At 42.3% G+C, this 19,789-nt stretch overlaps 1 protein-coding gene across 1 annotated transcript; it reads right to left on the bottom strand.

The window, feature by feature from the left end:
- Window positions 1–280: 280 nt before the first annotated feature.
- RGR (retinal G protein coupled receptor) lies at window positions 281–12,897 on the bottom strand. The gene is made up of 7 exons (XM_063162861.1): window positions 12,775–12,897; window positions 9,823–9,979; window positions 8,981–9,102; window positions 3,855–4,008; window positions 3,156–3,273; window positions 1,616–1,729; window positions 281–697 (listed from the first exon to the last, which is right to left on the bottom strand). Exons 1-7 carry the CDS (start codon window positions 12,851–12,853, stop codon window positions 554–556), a joined length of 888 nt encoding a protein of 295 aa, XP_063018931.1. The 5' UTR covers window positions 12,854–12,897; the 3' UTR covers window positions 281–553.
- Window positions 12,898–19,789: the final 6,892 nt, after the last annotated feature.

Genomic DNA, 19,789 nt, shown 5'->3' with positions numbered 1-19,789 from the left:
TCACTAAAATGTTTTAATGGAACTAGGATGTCAGAGTCATGATGGAAATTTGGAAATGCCTGTTTTGGGTGCACTGAAAATGAGTTGTTCAGATGAACAAGCTATTTATACAGACATGTGGTCAATACTGGATACTGGTTTAATCTTCTAGTAATCCAGACATTACCATATGGACAACCTGCACAGATTGATCTGATGAGGCCTTACTGGGTAAATGAATATCCTGCTTCAGTTAATTTGCTGAGCTTTTATGTTAGCTTTTATCAGGAGAAAAAAATGCTTTCCAGCACATAGTTTATTCACAGTGACATATAAAATGAGACTGATGACAATCGACACAGGTTTAAGGCAGCTTGTTTGACAAGCAGCTCATGATGGTTTGGACAGTTATCTCAAGGGCTTTCTTTCCATATTTCATTGTTTGCAGCCAATGCACAGCCTTTCCAATGTGGAACCACCTTTGCACATACATATCAGAGAATGCATTCAGTTTTCTCTTGAATTTTGCTTTCAGTGATGTACCTGCAGTAATTTTGTTTAATACCATAATGGGTTATTTAGTTTTATTATCAACCTCTGCTTTCTCAATCTTCTGTCCTGTGAGGAACTGCCATATTCCTCCTCTGTAGTTTTCATTTCCCAGGGCATATACGAAGGCATCCACCGTTGGCACAGTCTTGGCAACAAGAGCAGGAATCTGTCATGAGACACAATATTTATTACTAGGAAAATTGAGAAGCCAGTGGGCTGATGTCAGCCTATGTTTAGTTTCCCTTTACCAAAAAAAAGCCTGTTTCCAATAGCATTAACTTGCTACTCCCAGACAGGGGAGAAGTAAAATCAATTTAGCTGATGGGAAGTCCTACTCTGGAAATTATAGTTTCCAGGAGAAAGAGTTTAGGTTGGCATTTTCTGAAACAGGGCTCATTCAGTTGAGAGTGAATACCAGCACTTATGAGGAGTGAAAGGTGTGCCATGGACACCTTTGGATGGATAAACAGGCTGATGTTGCTAACACATTTAATGTGGGATACTGAATACAGCAATGCATTTGGTGACCTGAAACTGGGCTGATTTGGGGGCATGGAATGAAAGTTGAAAGGTTTGATGTGATATTAGAGTCCCAGCAGTGGCTTTGGAGCCAAGATTCATAGAAGAAAGGGGGGAAAGGAGGCAGCAGAGCCTTAGGAGTGATCAATTACAGCTTCCCTGAGGGGAGAGAAGTATTAGAAATATGAATGAGACAACCAGTCTCTTTAAAACTGAAAATTCTGAGCTAGTACCTCACTCTGAGAAGGACACAAAAAGCTCCTACATGGCACAGAACAGTACAGGTTCAGTACAGGTTAAAAACCCTAACTAACTGCTGAAGAAAAATACCCCTGACTTCCTAAATGTTTGCTTGATCAAAGCAGTAATGCAATGCCTTTTATATCACTGTACTTGCCTATTTTCACTAAAAATGGTAGATGAACAGAATGCTTTGAGGAAAAGGACTACTTCTTATATATGTTTTTACAAATAAACCCAGTAGTGAGTAAACTGGCAATGTTCCACAGTGACAGAGAGAGGGGAGGGAGGAAATGTCACTTTGGGGTGGGGGGCACCCACGTACCATGCGGTATTTTGGTGGAATGAACATCACATTTTCCACTGCTGCATAGGAGCACAGGAGGCAGTAGGGACCCCAGCAAATGACCAGTGTCTTCAGTGGCAAACCAGTGTTAAACTGGAAAACAAGAGCAATAGGTTGGTGTTTCACAATCACACACTGCAACAAAAGGATGAGAGAGATCCTGTGGGATTGTGGTTTGTGTTCAGCAGCAGAGGAGGATCAGCCAACAGGATATGGGACAGAACAGTGCAGCAGCCCCAAAGCCCTGATCCTGGGTGTGGGTGGGGAGTGACAGACGTGGCAAAACACCTTATGGTAGATCAGATAAATCTGTGTGTGCTGGATATAGAAGCCATGGCCAGTAACTTCTCCTGAGGGGAGAGAGCAATTGAAAATTTAAGTGAAAATTTAAAAGCAGATTATAAGGAATGATATTTTGCTGACCTCCTACATGGTCTTGCAGACAAACTGTGTGAAGCCACTGCTATGCTGGTACAGATGCAGTAGCTGTGTTGTGGTAGGAGGATTTCTCTGTCCTTTGTGCTAGGGCCTATCCATGGTGTTCATGGCCAGCTGTTTCCAAGTATCTTATAAATATTAAAGACTAAGGAAGTGATAATCTCATCCCTAAATTTTCTGCATTGTAACTTTTCTGCACAACCTCAGAGAATTGTGAGAAAGAAATCACATGCTAGTGCATACAAACTCATTGGAAAAAAGTAATAGACATAATGAACAAGAAATATATAGAGGGCACAAGTATTTATTCCAGTCAGCTACAAACAAGTTTGCTTGACTGTCAGTATAACATTTCTCTTGAGATCTGACTGTCTTGACTGAGTGCAGGGGTTGGGCTGGCCCACCAGCCATGCATAGTGCCCCAGACTGTACAGCCTGCACCTCAGCAAACAACTCATGTAATCACCACATTAGATTCCCATAAACCTGCCACACTGGAGCAATTCCTTTGTTTCCAGCTCATAAAGATTTCTGACTTTCCTCAGCCAAGTGTTAACACAACATGTATGGGAAGGCCCTTCTCTCCCCATGGGGTGCCTGTGTGTTTCCTTGCAGAGCTGTACTTCTGTCTGACTTCCTCAGCCATAAGCCAAAGGCCTGTAGAAAAGCAAGAAATAACAATCCTTCCTGAGATAAATTTCCCTGGATAAACACTGATATGCTATTGGCAAATATTCTGTATGCTCTGTGTTTTTTTGGGTTTTTTTTGAGGAGAGTTGGAGCAGTGTTGATGGAGGGAAATCTTCAGAAACACTGGTCCAAGTTCCTCTTTGATGGGGAAATGTTTACAGCCCTAGGTTGGGGCAAATGTGGCCAACTGGTAAAATGCTGCCATTTCCAAGGATGGTATTTCCATGAGCTTTCTGAATGGCCCCATCCTGTGTTGCACTGGGGAGTTAGGACAGAAGGAGCTGAGTCAAAGTCTTTGTGAAAGAAATTGGTTTTTTTCAAGGACTTTGTCTCTACTGAAGGCAGCCCTATTTTATCACAGTGATTGCAGGAGTTCAGAGAGCTTTCTTACCTTAAAGTTCCCAGTTTTCCTGAACTTTTGGTGTATGGACTGATAGGCTGTCAGCATGATGAAGCCTGGGATCATGAAATTAAAAGTGGACAGAGCAAAAAGGAATGTGACATAGTTTCTGGGAAAGGTGAGGAGGGAAGAAAAAAAGAGGGTGTTAATTCAAGTCTAGTGCACTTATGTAACATTGCTGTAAGTATTTACCAAGTTGCAATTTTAAAATTGCTAAAACCACTTTTGTCACCATGCTTCAGGTGCAGCATTTGCTGAAGGCCAGGTAAGCTGTGCCATGCTATTGTGTGTGGGATGGAAAGTCTCATAGAAAATCACAACAGGTGTTTGTGTTCTAAACCCAAACACCACTACTCAGACATCTCTGCTGGCCTGCATAATGCCAAAAACTTCATGAAAATATTCTGAAACTATAATGAAAATATTATGAAACTATTCTGTAAGAGTTTTAAGCCCTAAACCCAGAAAGGATGCAGGGTATAGATGAGTGAGGGAGTTGTGGAAAGCTGAGCACCAGGCTGTCCCGCAGAGGAAGCTGACTGGGGTGATGCTTTGCCCCAGCTACTGGGGAGGGATATCTGCCCCAGGAACAGTGCTGGGCACAGCTGGGGGGGTTTGTGTGCCACCAAGGCCATCCTAGGGGATGGCAGCCTCCACTCTGCTCCTGTGGGAGCTGGCCCTGGCCCTCACCTGTCCCCTTTGCTGTAGTCCAGGGTGCAGCAGGTTCGGAGGGGTTCGTAGTCGTATTCTCCCCAGCCCAGCAAGGGCATCACGGACCAGGAGGCAGCAAACAGCCATGCAAACACCATCATGGAGGCAGCTGTGCTCCACTGTAGCCTGCTCCCTGTGGGAAGAGGAAAGGGGGTCTCCATGGCCTGACAAAACCACTGGAAACAGCTGTCAGGCCCTTGGGCCTCAGGCAGAAACAAGCAGTTGTTTGTGCTTTGTATCCTGAAGCTGACCTGAGTCTGGAGGAATCAGTCTTCCATAAAATATGAAGGAAGCTTTTAGGAAACAGCAAACTGTACTTCTCTTTTGTGTGTTTTACTTAGACAAATGCTGTATTGCTGCTCAGCTTTGTACCACACTGGAGATACAGCTGCTGTTACAAACATTATATTCTTGTGTTTTGGGAATGTGTTCAAGGACACAGATGAGGCAGCGAGTACCATCAACAGGGTGATGCAATAAACAGTGTTTGAAGAAACTGAGTCCCATTGCAGAGTGTGAGACAGGTCAGAAATGTGACTCTGCACACACTCCCCAGCCCGTGCCCTCTTCCTTCCTGCCAGGCTAGGAGAGTGTGGATATCTCATATACCCTGTTCTAAAATTACTGGTCATCAATATACATATGTGATTATATATACACAACCTGAGAACAGAGCTTGTTCTAAAAATACTACTGGACAAGTAATTTTGCCCTTAAGATCATCACTTATAACAGAAAATGTGAAGCTCAGCATTAGTAATTTTAAATAATTTTATAATAAATTGTTCCCTTGTGCCTATCTCATCTGGTTCCATCAAATACTATTGGAATGTAATGGAAGATTGGAAACTTGAGAAGACACAGGGAGTATTTCTTCATGGAGAAGGCAGGCAGCCTTCCCTGCTGCTGAAGGATGTTGTGCTAGCCTCACTGCTGCATGTGGAAAGGTCTGGATAATTTTGTTACTGAGGCCAGTGTCTGTCATCGTGCCCACGCTGGGCAGCCCGTGACGCCAGCAGCACCAGCAAGGAGAACAGTGACTTTCCCCAGCACTCCTTCCTAATCCAATCTCTCATTAGGGACAAGAAATAATGTAATTTTCACTGAGGTTGGGAAGCAATCTTTTTGTCTGCCCTTAGACAGCAGCATCATGACAGCAGGCAGGAAGATTCAGGCCAATTCTGATCTATCCCTGAGAGGTGAAGGACTGGGGAAGAGGTGCATTTATTTTTAGACCTGGTGAAATCAGCTGCTGGTTGACCCTTCAGAAATATTTAGACACACATCAGAAGTAGCTAAATATGTAGGAATGTAAAATTAAACAAGCTTGAGATTATTTTAGTTTTACTCAGGAAAACCACTTTCAGTAGAAGAACAGTGAAAGAATTGTGCTGTCCTCATGTGGCAAAAATGTCCTCCCCTGAGAAGGCTGAAAGCAAGAGCACAAGTTGAGAGCAGTTCAGTTGTTTTTGTGCACAGCAGGCCATTGCTTCACCTTAGATGCCTTTTCTTGGCCTGATAAAATTTGATGTAATAGCCATGTAGGTCCTAATTCAATTAAATGCATGTGTATGGGGTTCAGCATATGCTTACAGATATAATTCTTAATTAGGGCCCCGTGCTGGCAGTTTGGTCTTATTAAGTCCAATCACTCTTGTGCTTTGGTTTTCTCTCTTTGAAAAGCAAAAGCCAAGCCTCTCTTTTCCACACAGTGAAATAGTAATACAGGGAATTTTAAATGATTTCTTTAATTGCTTTGGAACAGAAAGACTGATCCCTCAAAGATTACTAAAATTGTGATGCCAAAAGATGAACTTTTAGCAAGTGCTAGATAGAGCATGGAACCTTAATCCTTTTGATCATGAAAGCCAGTTTTAGTGATATAATCATAACTATATCTCAGGGTTTAGTTTTTGGAAACATTTATGAATGTATTTTTGTAAGATTTATGATTTATTCAAACATTTAGCTGATTTTCACAGACTGAAAGATACATCTCTGACACTGGGCTACCTTTCAGTGAGATTTCAGTCTGCTGTTCAAAAGGAGCATCTGAAATAAAAGGTCAACAGGATTTTCTATGATGGAGGGGAAAAATAGTCCCTTTTTCTCATTCCTGCAAATGGTTAAGTTATAATAGCCGTATAATATTAAGTTACAATATATATATACCAGGACAGTATATGGTTTGTACCAAACTTTATGGCATGCATAATTTAAAATTAGCTAAGTTTGTCAAAGACAGAAATATCTGAAAATCAGACAAGGAAAAATATATATCAGTCATAAATTAAAGAGGTGTTAGCACCTACTTCAACTGCAGTGCAAAAAGCACCAGTCACTAGTGGTCACAAGTATTCAACTTTTGTAGGAATAAGAAAGCTGTAATGTGTAATAGCTTATTTTGTGCATATCATTATAAAAAGCTCTTTAAAATAACCTAATTAAGTTTTTTAAGTTGTTGTTGGTTGTGTTTTGTTGTTTTTTTTTTTTTTTCCCCTCTGGTTCACCATCATCTTAGACTGTCTTGGTGATTACCTACTGCCTCACTGAAAAACACAAGATGTGTAAAAACATCAACATTTTGTCAGGGAAAACTGATATAGGTGCAAATGCAGTCAGTTTGACAGGAGTTTAGGACTTTTAATTTGACAGAGCTGACAGCTGCAATTTTAGCAAATGGTAGTTTGGGAATCTTTGAATACCGATATAACAACCCAGGTTACCTTGGTTGTTAAGGATTAGATAAAAGTCACTGTAATTCTACTTTTAGAAATTGAATGCTGCTGTGAAATCCCTGCTGGCTTTGTTTGTCTTCTCTTTTATAATACTGAGAGAAATACTAATATAAAACACTTCAGATTTTCTGTTTCCCCCTGATTCTGAAATGCAAGTTAAAAATTTATATTTTTTCTTTCATTTTAAATATATAACATTATACTATGCTTATGAACTGACCAGGATCCTTCCCCTCTCCCCAAACTTCTAATGGCAGTGTGAGTGGCCAGAGAGGAACTGACAATGTCAGCCTTGATCTAAACTGGCACCTTCTGTCCTGAATACCTGGCTGCTGAGACAGAGCTTCCTCAGAATCTGCCCTTTTCTTCTTCACTGTCAGGTACTAACATATACCTACTTCTGCTTTCTCCTTTTCCCCCTAATGATTAAATTTTAAAATCCTTTTTTCCCATCTTGCTAGGGATTGACATTGATACCCTTCAGATTTCCCTGCTATCTCTCCTCTTATTGCATACTTTTAGGTTATTTCTCTAGTCCTCTCCTCTTTGCTGTGAAAGTTGCATCTCACCGAGCCCAGAGCCACACTAAGGGAATGAAAAGAGTTGCCCAGTGTGCTTACCTAGAAGTAACAAAAAAAACAAGATAGGGGAGAGTAAAATGTTCTGACCTTCTCTGTCATGTGGGGTAATAATACTATTTTCTTCCATATGCCAAGCAACACCAACCTGATTTCTGCTGAGTGGCTTGTCTAGTTATCAATACACTGTAAAGGTAGTGCTTTATCACTTAGGGCTGTGCTAACTTCCAAATCTAAAAACCTGGTCAATTTTCAGAATGTTAGTGAAGAAATTTGTGATATTAGCATCCAGAATGGTTGTAAAGTCCCAAGTTATCCCATCATCATAGAAATCTCTTACATTCTCATCAGCTCTTTCTTCCCAGAAATAGGGATAGTAAATAATCAAGTGCCAAGCTGAGGAATGCCACAATGAAGGTTTTCTTGGGAAACTGTTAGGATGTAACAAAAAACTGGGGATGATGTAATTGAGCTTGGAAGGAGTACCAGATCCTGGGGAATGAAGATAAAAGGTTGATAGCTTTGTATTTTAGGTAAAAGTATTTTATACCTTCTGTACAGGCATGCAGCTTGCACCAGTGTCAACAGGAGTTTAATGTATGGATTGAGAACACAGCATAGCCTGTGGGCTTGCTGGAGCACATCTATGAAATATGACTTACTCTTCCTTGCAATCAGCATGTGAAGAATTGAACTAGAAGGGGCTGGTTTTCCTGGAATAACCACAGGGCATGAGCACCTTCTGGGTTTTCAGTTTTGTTGTTCTAAATGTTTGCTTTAGGAGCCATGTTTGGCCATCGGTAAGTAACAATCTGAGCAAAGTAAAGAAGCTTGTGCCCTTAGGGTCCTTCTGTCCTCTTAATGTAGTGTATGTTCTTGTGAGGAGTGCATGACACAAAAGCATTAAAGTCAATATGGCAGAGAGTAAAATGTCTTTCCCAGAGATGCTTATTTTCAGGCTCTCTCTTGTAAAATACAGATGCTCCTCTGCCAGCTCCAAATGCATTTCAGTGTCCAAGGGGTGTTAGTATGGATTTAGCTCACAGCCTGCATTATTTGGGGCCTTTGTCTAGACATGAAAAAATATATTTCTTTGCCTGAGCTGGGTTCCTGCAAAAATTGCAGAACAAAAACGTTGGCAGCCTTTCCTCAACAGGATCATCAGACTGACCATATTCCCTGTGTGTTTGGGTGTGTTTTGCCATTTGCTGCTGGAATCATATGGAGGGTCTGTGGGCATAAAAAAGTCTCTTGCACCCCAAAATGGCTGTGTGTTGCACAAAGGGGGTGCTGAGCTCTCTGTGCCCAGTCATGCCTCAGCATGGGCTCTGTTCCAGCCCCTGTCTGCAGAGGCAGCTCTCTGCTTACACCAAACTTATCTGTCATTAGTAAACTCTGCATGGACATGATGATCTGTTGGGTGCACAGCAGGGTGTTGGATGAAAGGCTAAGATGAATAGATTTTTCTTCAATATGAGGAATTGGATTTTATGTGGGATTTTGTTTTAAAGTTTACTTATGGATTTAGAGAAAGCATGGCAAGAGGGTCACAAGTTGGATGTGATCAGGACAAGGAAATATCTCCTGAAGGTGGTTGATAATTTCCCCCTTATGGGAAGAGGTCCTTTGGAGAAACTGTTTATATTTTCTGTATCTAGTGTGTAAGAAAAACAAACTTATATATAAAATACACAAATAATAAGTATGTGCTTGCTTTGATTCTCAGAAACCTGAGCCAGCTGCCTTTTGCAGCACATGGGTAAGGTTGGAGGGAAACTGCAGCCCTTACTTGTACAGTAGTGATGGTATCGGTCCCAGGCCACGGCAGCACTGGAGCTAATGCTGGCCAGGGCTGTCAGGAAGCCATGGAATCCATGGATTTGACAGCCATCAGAGCCATAGGGCCAGTATCTGTCAACAAACAAGGAATATGTTAAGGAAATGATAGAGAAAGGTGAAGGCATGTTTGGAAATTGCATTAACAGGGAGGGTAAAATGATAGCCTGTGCACATCCTGAGGCTCTGTCTGAGAAACACTGTGAAAAAAGTTACTGTGCTTGCTTTTAGGCATTTGCCAGCATTTTTCCTGCTGTGGTGTCTCTTACAGTACAACAGCTATTTGTACTCTTAATACTGAGAAGAAAATATAATCCTGCATCTGTGTCTTAAAAAGGTGGGGTTTTAAAATTTGAAATCTACATTTCATCCAATTATCCAGATCTTCAAGATGTGCCTCCTTTGTGAGGAGCCAATTTGTCAATGTGTGCAAGTCAGTGCAACACAACAAACAGATAAAGACTTGCAGACAAATTTAGGGTCAATCTAGAGGTTTAGTGAAGTGATATTTTGATATTCAAGTAGTTTCTATAACCCCTGGTAAAGCTGTCTGGCTAAATGTCTTCTCTAGTCAGTCTTATAATCAGTCAGTGATGATCTGCAGTAAAATCTGCTTTTCTAGTTGCCATAGAACCATGTAGGGTTTTGTTTTGTTTCGGATTGAGGGAATGAGAAGTTTGGCTATGACTTATGGTAGAAAGAGAGCCATTTAATTGGTTAGACTTCTTAGAACTGAAGGTGCTGATTTTCATGTGGCTCTCCCAAGGATGCTTTAGGAAAACCTCTGTGCCATACCTGAGGAAGCTGGAGAAGGCAGCGATGAAGGCGTTGATGCAAATCCCGCAGTCGGCCAGGGCGATGCTGAGCACCAGCAGATTGCTCGGCGTCCGCAGCTCTTTGATTTTGCGGAAAGAAATAATTGTCAAGCCATTCAGACAGAAACCAAGCAGGGCTGAAAGACAGAATTGTTTGGTGTGATTCAACTGGAAATTGAAAATAACTGTGATGATACTGCAGTTTTCTTTGATGAGAGAACAATAATTACAGTAGAATCTTATGCATGGGGAATAGATCTGTAGTGGTCAGTCTGCACGCAAGTTTCAAAGGCTTTCAGAAGAGAACTCATAGGTGACAGGCTCAAGCCAGTGCTTCAGACTTCTTCAGTCATGTGGAGCAGATGCAGTTTGATTTTATTTTTAATTCTGCCTTTTGTTTTAATAAGAGAAACTGGATTGTCAGGCTCCATGCAGGGACACATGGTTCAGGTTCAGAGCAAGCGAGATGCAGAGGAGGCAGTTTCAGGACAGCCAGCACATGCTGCTGGTGTACACGTCAGGCCTGACTTTGCTAGAAAAATGTTCTGTATTTAATATCCATTGTAGCATTCCTTTTTGCTTAAGCACAGAAGTCCCTCAGCCATGTTTCAGTCAGCCTGCCTCCCTTTGGGCTTCTGTCTCAGGGTAGCCTACACAGTGCTTGAATTACACCAGCTCAATCTTATTATTGTCCCTCGTCAACAGACTATACATGGAAAGGAATAATCTAATTATGAGAAGCAGTCACTGATAGATTTAAAAAAATAAGTTTTTGTTGTTCTTCAGGGAGGGATCCAAGCAACCCAAGCTATTCACCCAGCACAGAGCTGTTCCACTCTGAAGCCCATCCTTCACTGGTTTAAAGTCAAGCTTTGTCCTTTAATGCCCTTTTCAAGGCGACCTGAATTATTTTAGCTCTGATGAGGATCTGACTCAACATCCAGTCTCTAAGTCTCAGTTAGATGAGAGGCACTATGTCTTTGTGTTCTTCTTGGAAAAAGAAATGCTGCAGCACAGAAAAAAATCCATATCCCCTAATTCTGTAAAGTAGTGTAGTTACTTATGCTTATTGTCTTAATTCTGCAGTTACATAAGATGGATGATTTTTTTCTAGCCAGAAATCCCGCTTCTACCTTAATTGCATTAATGGCTGATGGCATAACCATAGAAACAGCTGATGTGTGTCTATCATTGCACAACGTATAACTAAATATTTCCAGGAGAAATATTTGGAGCTATTAGAGATCTGCTGTTTTTATTTCCTCCCTGCCAGATTACCTCCCACCCACAGGGTAAAACTGCTGTTAACTCTCTCAAATGCAGAGAAGCCTTTAGGAGAGATGTGTTCTGAGCATATTTAGAGTAGAGCTGAAGAGTTATTACTATATCAGATTTTTTCTATCTTTTCCCTCTTCTTGGAAGCCTCAGGCTTTACCAGATTCTGCTTTCTTGAAGGTCAGCATGAGTGAACAAATAGAGAACTTACTAATTTTTTTTAAAAAACATTGAATTTTCATTTTTAGATCAGTAAATATGTTCACTTAATAAAGTGAATGCAACTCTTCACCACAACCTTTCTTTGCTAACTGCACTTAGAAGCTGCCATAAGAAAAGGAGAGGTCTTCATTGCCTTTGTCTGTGTTTCGGAAAGTTAATTAATCCTTGATGTTTAGCATGGTCTTCTAACCCAGATAACAATGACAAAGTTTTACTACCAGTCTACTGGGCACATTCTGCCTAAAACCCTATGGAAAATACTTATGTTTAGTAAACCATAAATGTATTAGACTGCACCTAGTTTTAACTGAAGGTTACCACAGGGCTCTTTGCTGGAACTTCCACAGCTGCAGGACCCTGGCAGGCTGCAGCCCCAGCACAGGTCAGGGCTGGCAGGGCCGTGGTGCCACAAGCAGGTGCCCAGCAGGACCCAGCTCTGCCAGCCCCCAGCACTGTCCCTGTCCTGCTGCTGCTTCCCACCCCTCGGGATGGGAGTGCAGGTCCTGCCAGGCTGTGCTCTTGGCCCAGGGACTGTCAGCCAGGCTTTGCCCTGTTTGAGCAGCAACCTGCCCCCGGGCAAGATGTAGAAGCTTTTTCCTCTCTCTTCCAAGAAAGAGTGTGTGACAGCATTTCCAGCTTTCCTTTGCAGCCAGATACGAGCTGAGGTGCAAGGCAAAGGTGAGCTCCCCATTCATGGGGTGAGCTAAGGAGCATTTATCCCACTCTGAGGGTGCTCACAGCTTCTCCTCCTCTGCTGCTGGGCCCCACAATTCCCACATCCCCCTCTGATCAGCACTATGGCATCCCAGGCCCTGGGACTGACACCAACATTATCCTAGCTATGAGCCTTTGCTAACTGCCAGGTAGATACAAATTCACAGTTTTGTTGCAGTCTCTCAATAAGTGGAATATGCCTTAAGAAAAGATCACATTGGCTAAATGAAATTGATATGGTTTGTTACTTTTACCCAGCAGCCATTAATTGTAGTGCAGTCTGCAGCCAATGCAGCCTGGATGTATGCTAACAGTTTACAGGATTTTTTGGAGTAATCATGTTTAATTGTAAGACAGCCATCACAACCCACAAAACAAGCAGTCCAATTTTATTGAGAGATTATCAGTCATTTCAACTTTCCCCAGAGGAAGAGAAAATTGCCTTTAAAAGTCAGCAACAAAATATTAAATCCCAAATTCCTGCGAAGAGAGCTGAGTAGCAAGTGCTTCACTGCCACAGCTATGCATAGAGTGCAGATCTTCACAGCAAAGAGCTTGCAGCTCACCCTGACTTACTCCCCAGAAGTACTGGTGATGTAGCCACAGTAACCAGGGTCAGCATACCACAAATGCTGCTGTTCACTTCAGTTTTCCTTCCCCCTTTTACCAGAAATAATAGGAGGAAAGAAATCTTGCTGCTGAGGTCCCACACCAAACTTACCTTCTACCAGCAGGGCAGTGCCAATGGCAAACACTTCTATTTCAGTGAAGCCTTCAGGGAGAGGGTGTGCAGCGACCATTCTTATGGTAAATATGCCAAAAGATTTAACCTCTGCCCTCTGTTATAGCTGTGGGGCTGCCTTTTCTCTGGATCTCTCTACTTCCAGTGGCCCAAGGCTTCTTAAAGGAGCAGCTCACGTGCAAACACATGCTGTTATTATATAAAAGCTTTGGGGTTTTTACTCCCACCACTACAATCCCTGCAGGAATGTTATTAATGATGGGACTAGCATCAGCCCGCACTCCCCCTTCCCCTGCAAATCGTATTTCAGACACCAGCAAAATGAAAGCATTCATGGCAATTACAACAAGTTCTTTGTAGACACAAGATTAAGAAACCTGTCCAGTTAATTTTGCAACACTGGAAAAGAATTAAATGTTGTGGAACAAAGGAAACATATAATTGGGGAGTGACCTGAAAAACAAAGGGGCACTCATTGAGTTGATAATTAGAGGAAAAGTATGAACCAATAATTTCTGCAGCTTGTAGATCTTCCCCTCACCCACTTTTTTAGAAAATGGCAAGTGTATTTTTCTGGCAAGGACTGTTCTCTATATTAACATACTTCCTTTTTGTAACTGAGGCTTAAATTAATATGCACACTGGCACGGCTTGATTGAAGACAAACACAAATTACTGATTTGGGGCCCTAAACATACAAGGACATGAGTGAGTTGCTCAGTGGTGAGCACTGACAGGAATCACCTTAGTGTCCTTTTGGAGATGTTTGGGGGCAGGAGTCTGGTGCACAGTGGCTCTGGAGTACCTGCAGCTTTTCCAACCTTCAGCTCACTGCCTTAACAAGGTGCCACTAGCATGGCAGTTGTTCCTTTGATACGGAACTTTCTCCATCCTGATAATCCTACTGCAAAATGGGAGCAGAAAGGGATATGAGCACAGGGGATATGAGCTTCCCCCAGCTCAGGCCCCGCACTGTGCTGACCTGGCTCCCTGTTGATTGAGGTCTCAGGCAGAGTGAATTCACTGCAGATGCCACCAGAGCTTGCTCAGCTCTCCTGACTACATGGTGAAGTCTCCATTTCAGGGGTGCATTTACAATCAGGGGGTGTTGGTTGAAGATGGTGGATTTTTTGCAGTTTTCATGAAATCTGTGCTTAAAGGCTGTGATGCCCAGGAGAACTGATTAGAGCTTCAAGGCTGTTGTGAAACCATCTTGCTGAGTTTTTTTGATCTCTGGTATTCAATTTACAGCTCTTTTTGATGCAGGTAATTGCCTTGATGGATATGCTCTTAGATTTTGAAGTAGAATTCAGGAGGGGATGGTATTTGTTAGGCTATACAGATATTTTGTTTAAGCAGAGTAAAATTACATTGCACCACATAAATCCATTGTTATGTTTGCCTTTCACTCACCTACATGTCTTGATGACAAAGAAGGTGACAGTCCTGCCTCCTAGCATGGCAAATGAATGATATAAACCTGTGTTTTAATAGTGATCCATTGTACGTTCTTGCAAAAAAATTAGTGCTAGATCTTGTAAATGTGCTGTAAATCTTCCTAGTGTGATAGTTCTGAAAATGGATGGCTCATTGTAATGCTTGTCAACATAAAGCTGCACAGCTCTTCTAGACTGGGGATAAAGGACACAGATATTTGAACTGCCCTCCTGAGGGCTGTCAGGTACTTTTGGTTGCCTGCCACTGTACTTCACCTTCGCTCCCAAGCACATCTCCCAGATGTGTTACGCTGCTGGGAGTTTTGGTGGAGTGTTTCAAAGTCTGTGGGGCAAACTTTGCTCATTCCAATACTATTTTTATTTTAGGCTACTACCCCAGTCCCCTTGGATTTAACAGACCTTTATTAGAATGATTAACTTGTTGACTGCTTTTCTTTAAGTATCTTAACAATTTCCATGTCTAAATCTCATTTAATTTATCACTGCAGAGTCTAATTACACAAGTCAGTCATAGGCAAATTTTGCAGTGGCAGTTCAGCATCTGACTCACATGAAATTCATGTCAACAGAAACCTCCTGCATCAGTCTCTTAGCTCCTTTGCTGATGCTGTGTTAAGCTGACTTTCTTAGGGTATGTTGAGATAGTATGGAATGATGTATGGTCCAATATGGCTGCTAACTTCAGTTATAAGTTCAGGTTGTAAATGGTTTTCTTCAAGCAAAGAGGAGGTGCAAATAAGGAATAAATTACTGACTTTGATAGGATCTTCAAATGATAGTTCTTTTTCCAGTTGGTAAAACAAAGCTGCATTCATTTCCTTTCTGAACTTTTTATGTAAGAGGTAACCTAACATCGTGATTCCTGTGAAGTCAGGGAAAACACACAAATGATAACAGCTTTGGAAAGACACTCATTAACTCTGTAGTGATGAAGTTTTTTGTGATGCCTTTCTATTTTATGCACTCTTTCAATAGCTCCTTGCTCTTTCCAAATTGAGGGGGAAAGGTTTTGCTCAACCTGATGTTATCCTAGAACTTCATAATTTGAATTCCACTGATCTCCTTTCTGCATCAATAGCAGATCCATTTCCTTTTACCCTCTTGCTGAAGAACATTTCACTGGTTACTAATCTGTTTGCAAAGAATACACAGAAAAAATATATGATAGGTTCTTGCCAGATGTCCCTGTGGATTTCATAGAACTGTATATTGGTGGGAGCATATTAATCTTTGTAAAATATGCATTGGTACAAGCACAACAAAAAAAGGTGCAGTGCAAAGATAACAGAGTGCTCATGCACTCTGAATTTTCTTCAAGCAATCAATGCAGATTACTGACACAGTATTTTATATTCACAGCAAGAATTTGCTAAATTGATGTGTTATTATTCCTCTGCCTTCCTAATCCTTTCTTCTGATTCAGGTTTAGCCAAATTTGACTTTTTATGTTGAAATATGCCTTTAAATGAAAAATGGCAGCATTTCAGCAGAAGCAGGCTGGGAATGCAGTCACCCAGAACTGCAGTTTGGTGTCACTGAAATGAGTGGTAATCTTGGTCCTCATGGGAAAGGCTTCTTGCCAAAGAAAGGAAACAGAAAGTGTATTGTCTGGAGACCTTCTAGTTGCAGTTGTGTAAATTTGTTTCAGTTTGGTAGGGGTGGCAGAGAATATGACCCAGATTGTAAATAGGCACCTGGTGCTGGCCCTAGGAGGGATGATGCAGGGAAAAAGGCATCACACCAGTGTGTGGATGGGCATCAGCCCTTTGGAAATGCCTGCAGCATTTCCAAACCCTTCTCCTCAACTGTCTGTGTGACACAGTACAGCAGCACTCTGCTCAATCTGACTTTCTCTGCAGCTGTCTCAGAGCTGTTGGAGGAAGATGCAGTGGTGAAGGCCTGGGCAGGGCCAAGGATGCTGGGGGCAGGCAGGAGCCAGGGGCTGTGCTTTGGGGAGCGAGCATGGCAGCCCAGGGGTGGTGGGGAGGGTGTGAGGGACCCAGGGCAGGATGGGGCCAGGGGTGGAGGTGCTGTCTGTGCAGAGCAAGGTGGAGGAAAGGGCTCACTTGCAAGTACAGAGAAAGCATCAAGGTCAGGGATAATATCTGGGGAAAGCTCCTTGGCCATGATGAGCACAAATGAAGGAGCTGTAAACTTGGTGGGAAGTAAGAAAGCCGGGGGGCAGCTTCAGAGTCAGAGCCAGAGCAGTGCTGTGTGAAAGTCTCTTCAGAAAAGGACACAGACCCATCACCTGGGACCAGGCAGCACTGGGACTGGCTTTCCTGCCTGCTGCTGCACCTCAGTGTTTCGAGTCAGAGCTTCCTGCTGAGCTGGAAAGCATTGCCTCTACTGTTTGAGTTACCTCTCCAGAGACAGGTAGCTTAATTCACTGTAAATGGAATATGTAATTCATAAATATATGTATATCCACCCAGGCTAGAAAACTAATAAAGTTACTAGAATATTGCAGCTTCCAAGAAGTTTAGTAGAACAGCCACACAGGTACTCAGCCTGCAAAATCTCAGAGCTGTGTTCAGGTAAATCAGAGTAGGAAAGCTGGTGACTGTCAGACTGGCAAGGGGGCAGAGGGTTGCTGTGTAAAACACTGTGCTCCATCTGCATTCAGGAGCCAGATAAACAATGCTGGAAATTCTTGCATGCCTGAAGAAGCAAAATAAAACAGCCACTGTTTCCTAAGCAGAGGTGACTCTGCTGGGCTTAGACTAATACTATTAAGGTCCAAATCAGAAAAGGTGGTTGCAGTCAGCAATATTACTGCATGGGCCCCTCTGTCATGCAGCTGAGCCCAAAGTTAGCTGATTTTGTGGAACTGAGGGAACTGCACTGGATTTTAGGCAATAAAGGTACAATAGAGATATGGGACCAGGAATACCTAAGAAAGCTTCACTCATTTAAAATGCATCAGATATGAGCATGGTATGTGCAGTCATTAAACTGGACTATTGTGGATGTGTCTGTGGCTGAGGCATCTCAGAGAATAGTACTTTTTTCAGTGAGAATGATGCTGCTGGACAGACATTTATGCTGTTCTAGGTGTATGTTTTGGTAATCCCTGATAATCAGTTCTTGTGCTGCTTTCCCTCTGTAGAGGAGTTCACGAAGGATTTGTCCCAGAGAATTTTGCTCTGGAGCCCTGAATGTCCCATCCTGGTGGAATTTTCCTGTCACTGCGGAGCCTTTGTAGAAGAAGAGTAGAAGAACTATGGCCATGGTGGCTGGCCACTCCTCCCCTAAGGTGAGGCAAGAGTTTATGTCCAGCTTATCTCACTGGCTGCTGAAGGGCTCATTCTCCACTGGACCTGGAGGCTCTGCCCAGCCCTCCACATCTGCCTCACATCTGCCTCGCCAGGGCGAGGTCTCTGTCGGTGCCTGAGCACAGAGGGAGCAGACAGGGAGACACTGGGGGGTTGGGTTACACCCCTCCATCCTCTGCCAGGCTCTGCCCTGAGGGCACTGCTGGCCATGGTGGGGCCTCGTGGTGGCTTCTGCTGCATGGACACAAATGGGTGCAGTGAGGGAGGTGTGTGAGTTTATCTCCCCACGGGCCAGAGGTCTGCCCTCACATCTGCTCTTCTGCACTGTCTGTAACAACCACGGTTAATATGCACAAAACAACTACCACTGATAGACCTGCAATGTGCCTTGCCAAAAGCTGTGTGGGTTTGTTTTATTTCTACAGCACGTCCAGAGCTCTGTTAATGACTTTGGTCCTACAGGTCTGGAGGAGCTGCCTTCATCAGCATTAAGTGCAAGATCCAATTTACAATGACGTCATGCATTAGCGTGCGCTCGCTTGCATCAGTGGCAAGGATTTTCCACTTTACATGTGCCCTGCCAGAAGCCTCTTGGAGGTGCATTTACCTAATGAAATTGATTTAGTGTCTGGCCTGTGTTGCCTGCTAATAAAATCTTTCATATAAAATCATGATAATAAGGAATTTTATAGCTTTCATTTATGCTAATATATGCTGTTTGATTTGCTTTAGGTTATATTTTTCTAAGTATATGGAGAAAAGAAATAAAAATAAATTCTGTCCAAATTGCCATATTAAAAATGAGAAACTTAGTGGAGCATGCTGTGTTTGTCATTCAGGTTTAGCTGTACAGTTTGTGAGGAGAATCTTCTGATAAAATATTTCAGGCTTTTCTGGGAAAAAATTTGAAACTATGATGTCAAATAATTAACTTAATCTTATTAAATACAAAGCATTTTTTTCCTCTGAATTATAACCCCACCTAAGAAAAATAAGAAAGATTGCCATGGCTGAACACAGCTGAACTTTGCTGACAGTAGACTTTCACCTCATTTGCTTTGCATTTATTTACACCAAAAATATAAACAAGAGATCTGGTTCTTCTCAGAGAATGCAAAACAAATTCTTATACTTCAGATGAATGACACTTTCTGACTGCTTCTTTGTATGTTTTTTCCTACAACTGCTATTTTTAGTTTGGTGCAGAGAAGAAACTGTTTATTTCCCTTCCTAAGTAAACAGCAAGGAGCACAATTTTATGATTGGGATTGCAGAACTAAGAGCCTAACTCCCACCAGTTTCATTATGGAATGGAATTGTCTGTCATGAAAAAAAATGGTCTTACTCTGCACTGCAAAAAGTGGTATTGATTTTAAAGTCTCAAATAAATATTACCTGCACTTACAGGGAAATTATCTAATGAGTGTTCATTTTACATTAGATAGCATAATGATTGAAAAACTGTTCAGTAGTAGGGAGGAGATAATACACTTAAGCCTTAAAAATACTGTGAAAATCTAGAAAGCTGTTGTACTGCAAACAGTGCTTCAGGATAAACCAGAATTTTGTTTGGAAGCAAATTCATAGTCTGTTGAACACAGCAATCAGATTTTGCTTCCAGTTTTATTTCTTCCATCTGCCTGAAATAGGGAGAGAGCATGAATGTAAGCAGAAGCAGCATCTTGTTGCAGCCCACTCGTCAGTGCTGCCTCATGCAGTCTCTGAAGTGCAGGTACTGCACTTAAAACTCTTACAGTTTTAAGCATCTCTTTTCATTGTCTTTGTTTCACTGATTCTCTCTGTTCTCTTCTGCTTGCTCCAGTCTGAGACTCCACCTCGAGTACTGCATCCAGTTCAGGGAAATCCCAACAAAATAAGGACCTGGACATGCTGGAACAAATCCAGAGGAGGGTCATGAAGACAAAGGGAGGCTGGAGCATGTCTCCTATGAAGACAAGCTGAGAAAATTGATGTTGTTCAGCCTGGAGAACAGAAGGTTCTGGAGAGGCCTTGGAGCAGCCTTCCAGTACCTAAAAGAAGCCTAGAAGAAAACTGTAGAGACTTTTTGCTCAAGGGCATGCACAAGAGGGAATCACTTTAAATTGGCAGAGGACAGGTTCAGATTATATATTAGGAAGAAATTGTTTACTGTTTATGAAGCAGTGAAGCACTGGAACAGAATGGCCACAGAAAGTGTGGATGCCCCATCCCTGAAAGTGTTCAAGGCCAGGTTGGATGGGGTTTTGAGCAACTGTTTGTAGT

This window comes from Melospiza melodia, chromosome 9 (assembly GCF_035770615.1).
Source record: "Melospiza melodia melodia isolate bMelMel2 chromosome 9, bMelMel2.pri, whole genome shotgun sequence".
Lineage (NCBI taxonomy): Eukaryota > Metazoa > Chordata > Aves > Passeriformes > Passerellidae > Melospiza > Melospiza melodia.
Note: the sequence above shows the minus strand (reverse complement) of the source record. Positions and strands in the feature narration are given on the sequence as shown.

Bases quoted from the DNA above. Each gene is read 5' to 3' on its own strand.
- RGR (XM_063162861.1), bottom strand. From the start codon at position 12,853: ATGGTCGCTGCACACCCTCTCCCTGAAGGCTTCACTGAAATAGAAGTG. The intron at 9,980-12,774 runs GTAAGTTTGGTG...TCTGTCTTTCAG, and splicing joins CACTGCCCTGCTGGTAGAAG to CCCTGCTTGGTTTCTGTCTG. The intron at 3,274-3,854 runs GTGAGGGCCAGG...CACCTTTCCCAG, and splicing joins GACTACAGCAAAGGGGACAG to AAACTATGTCACATTCCTTT.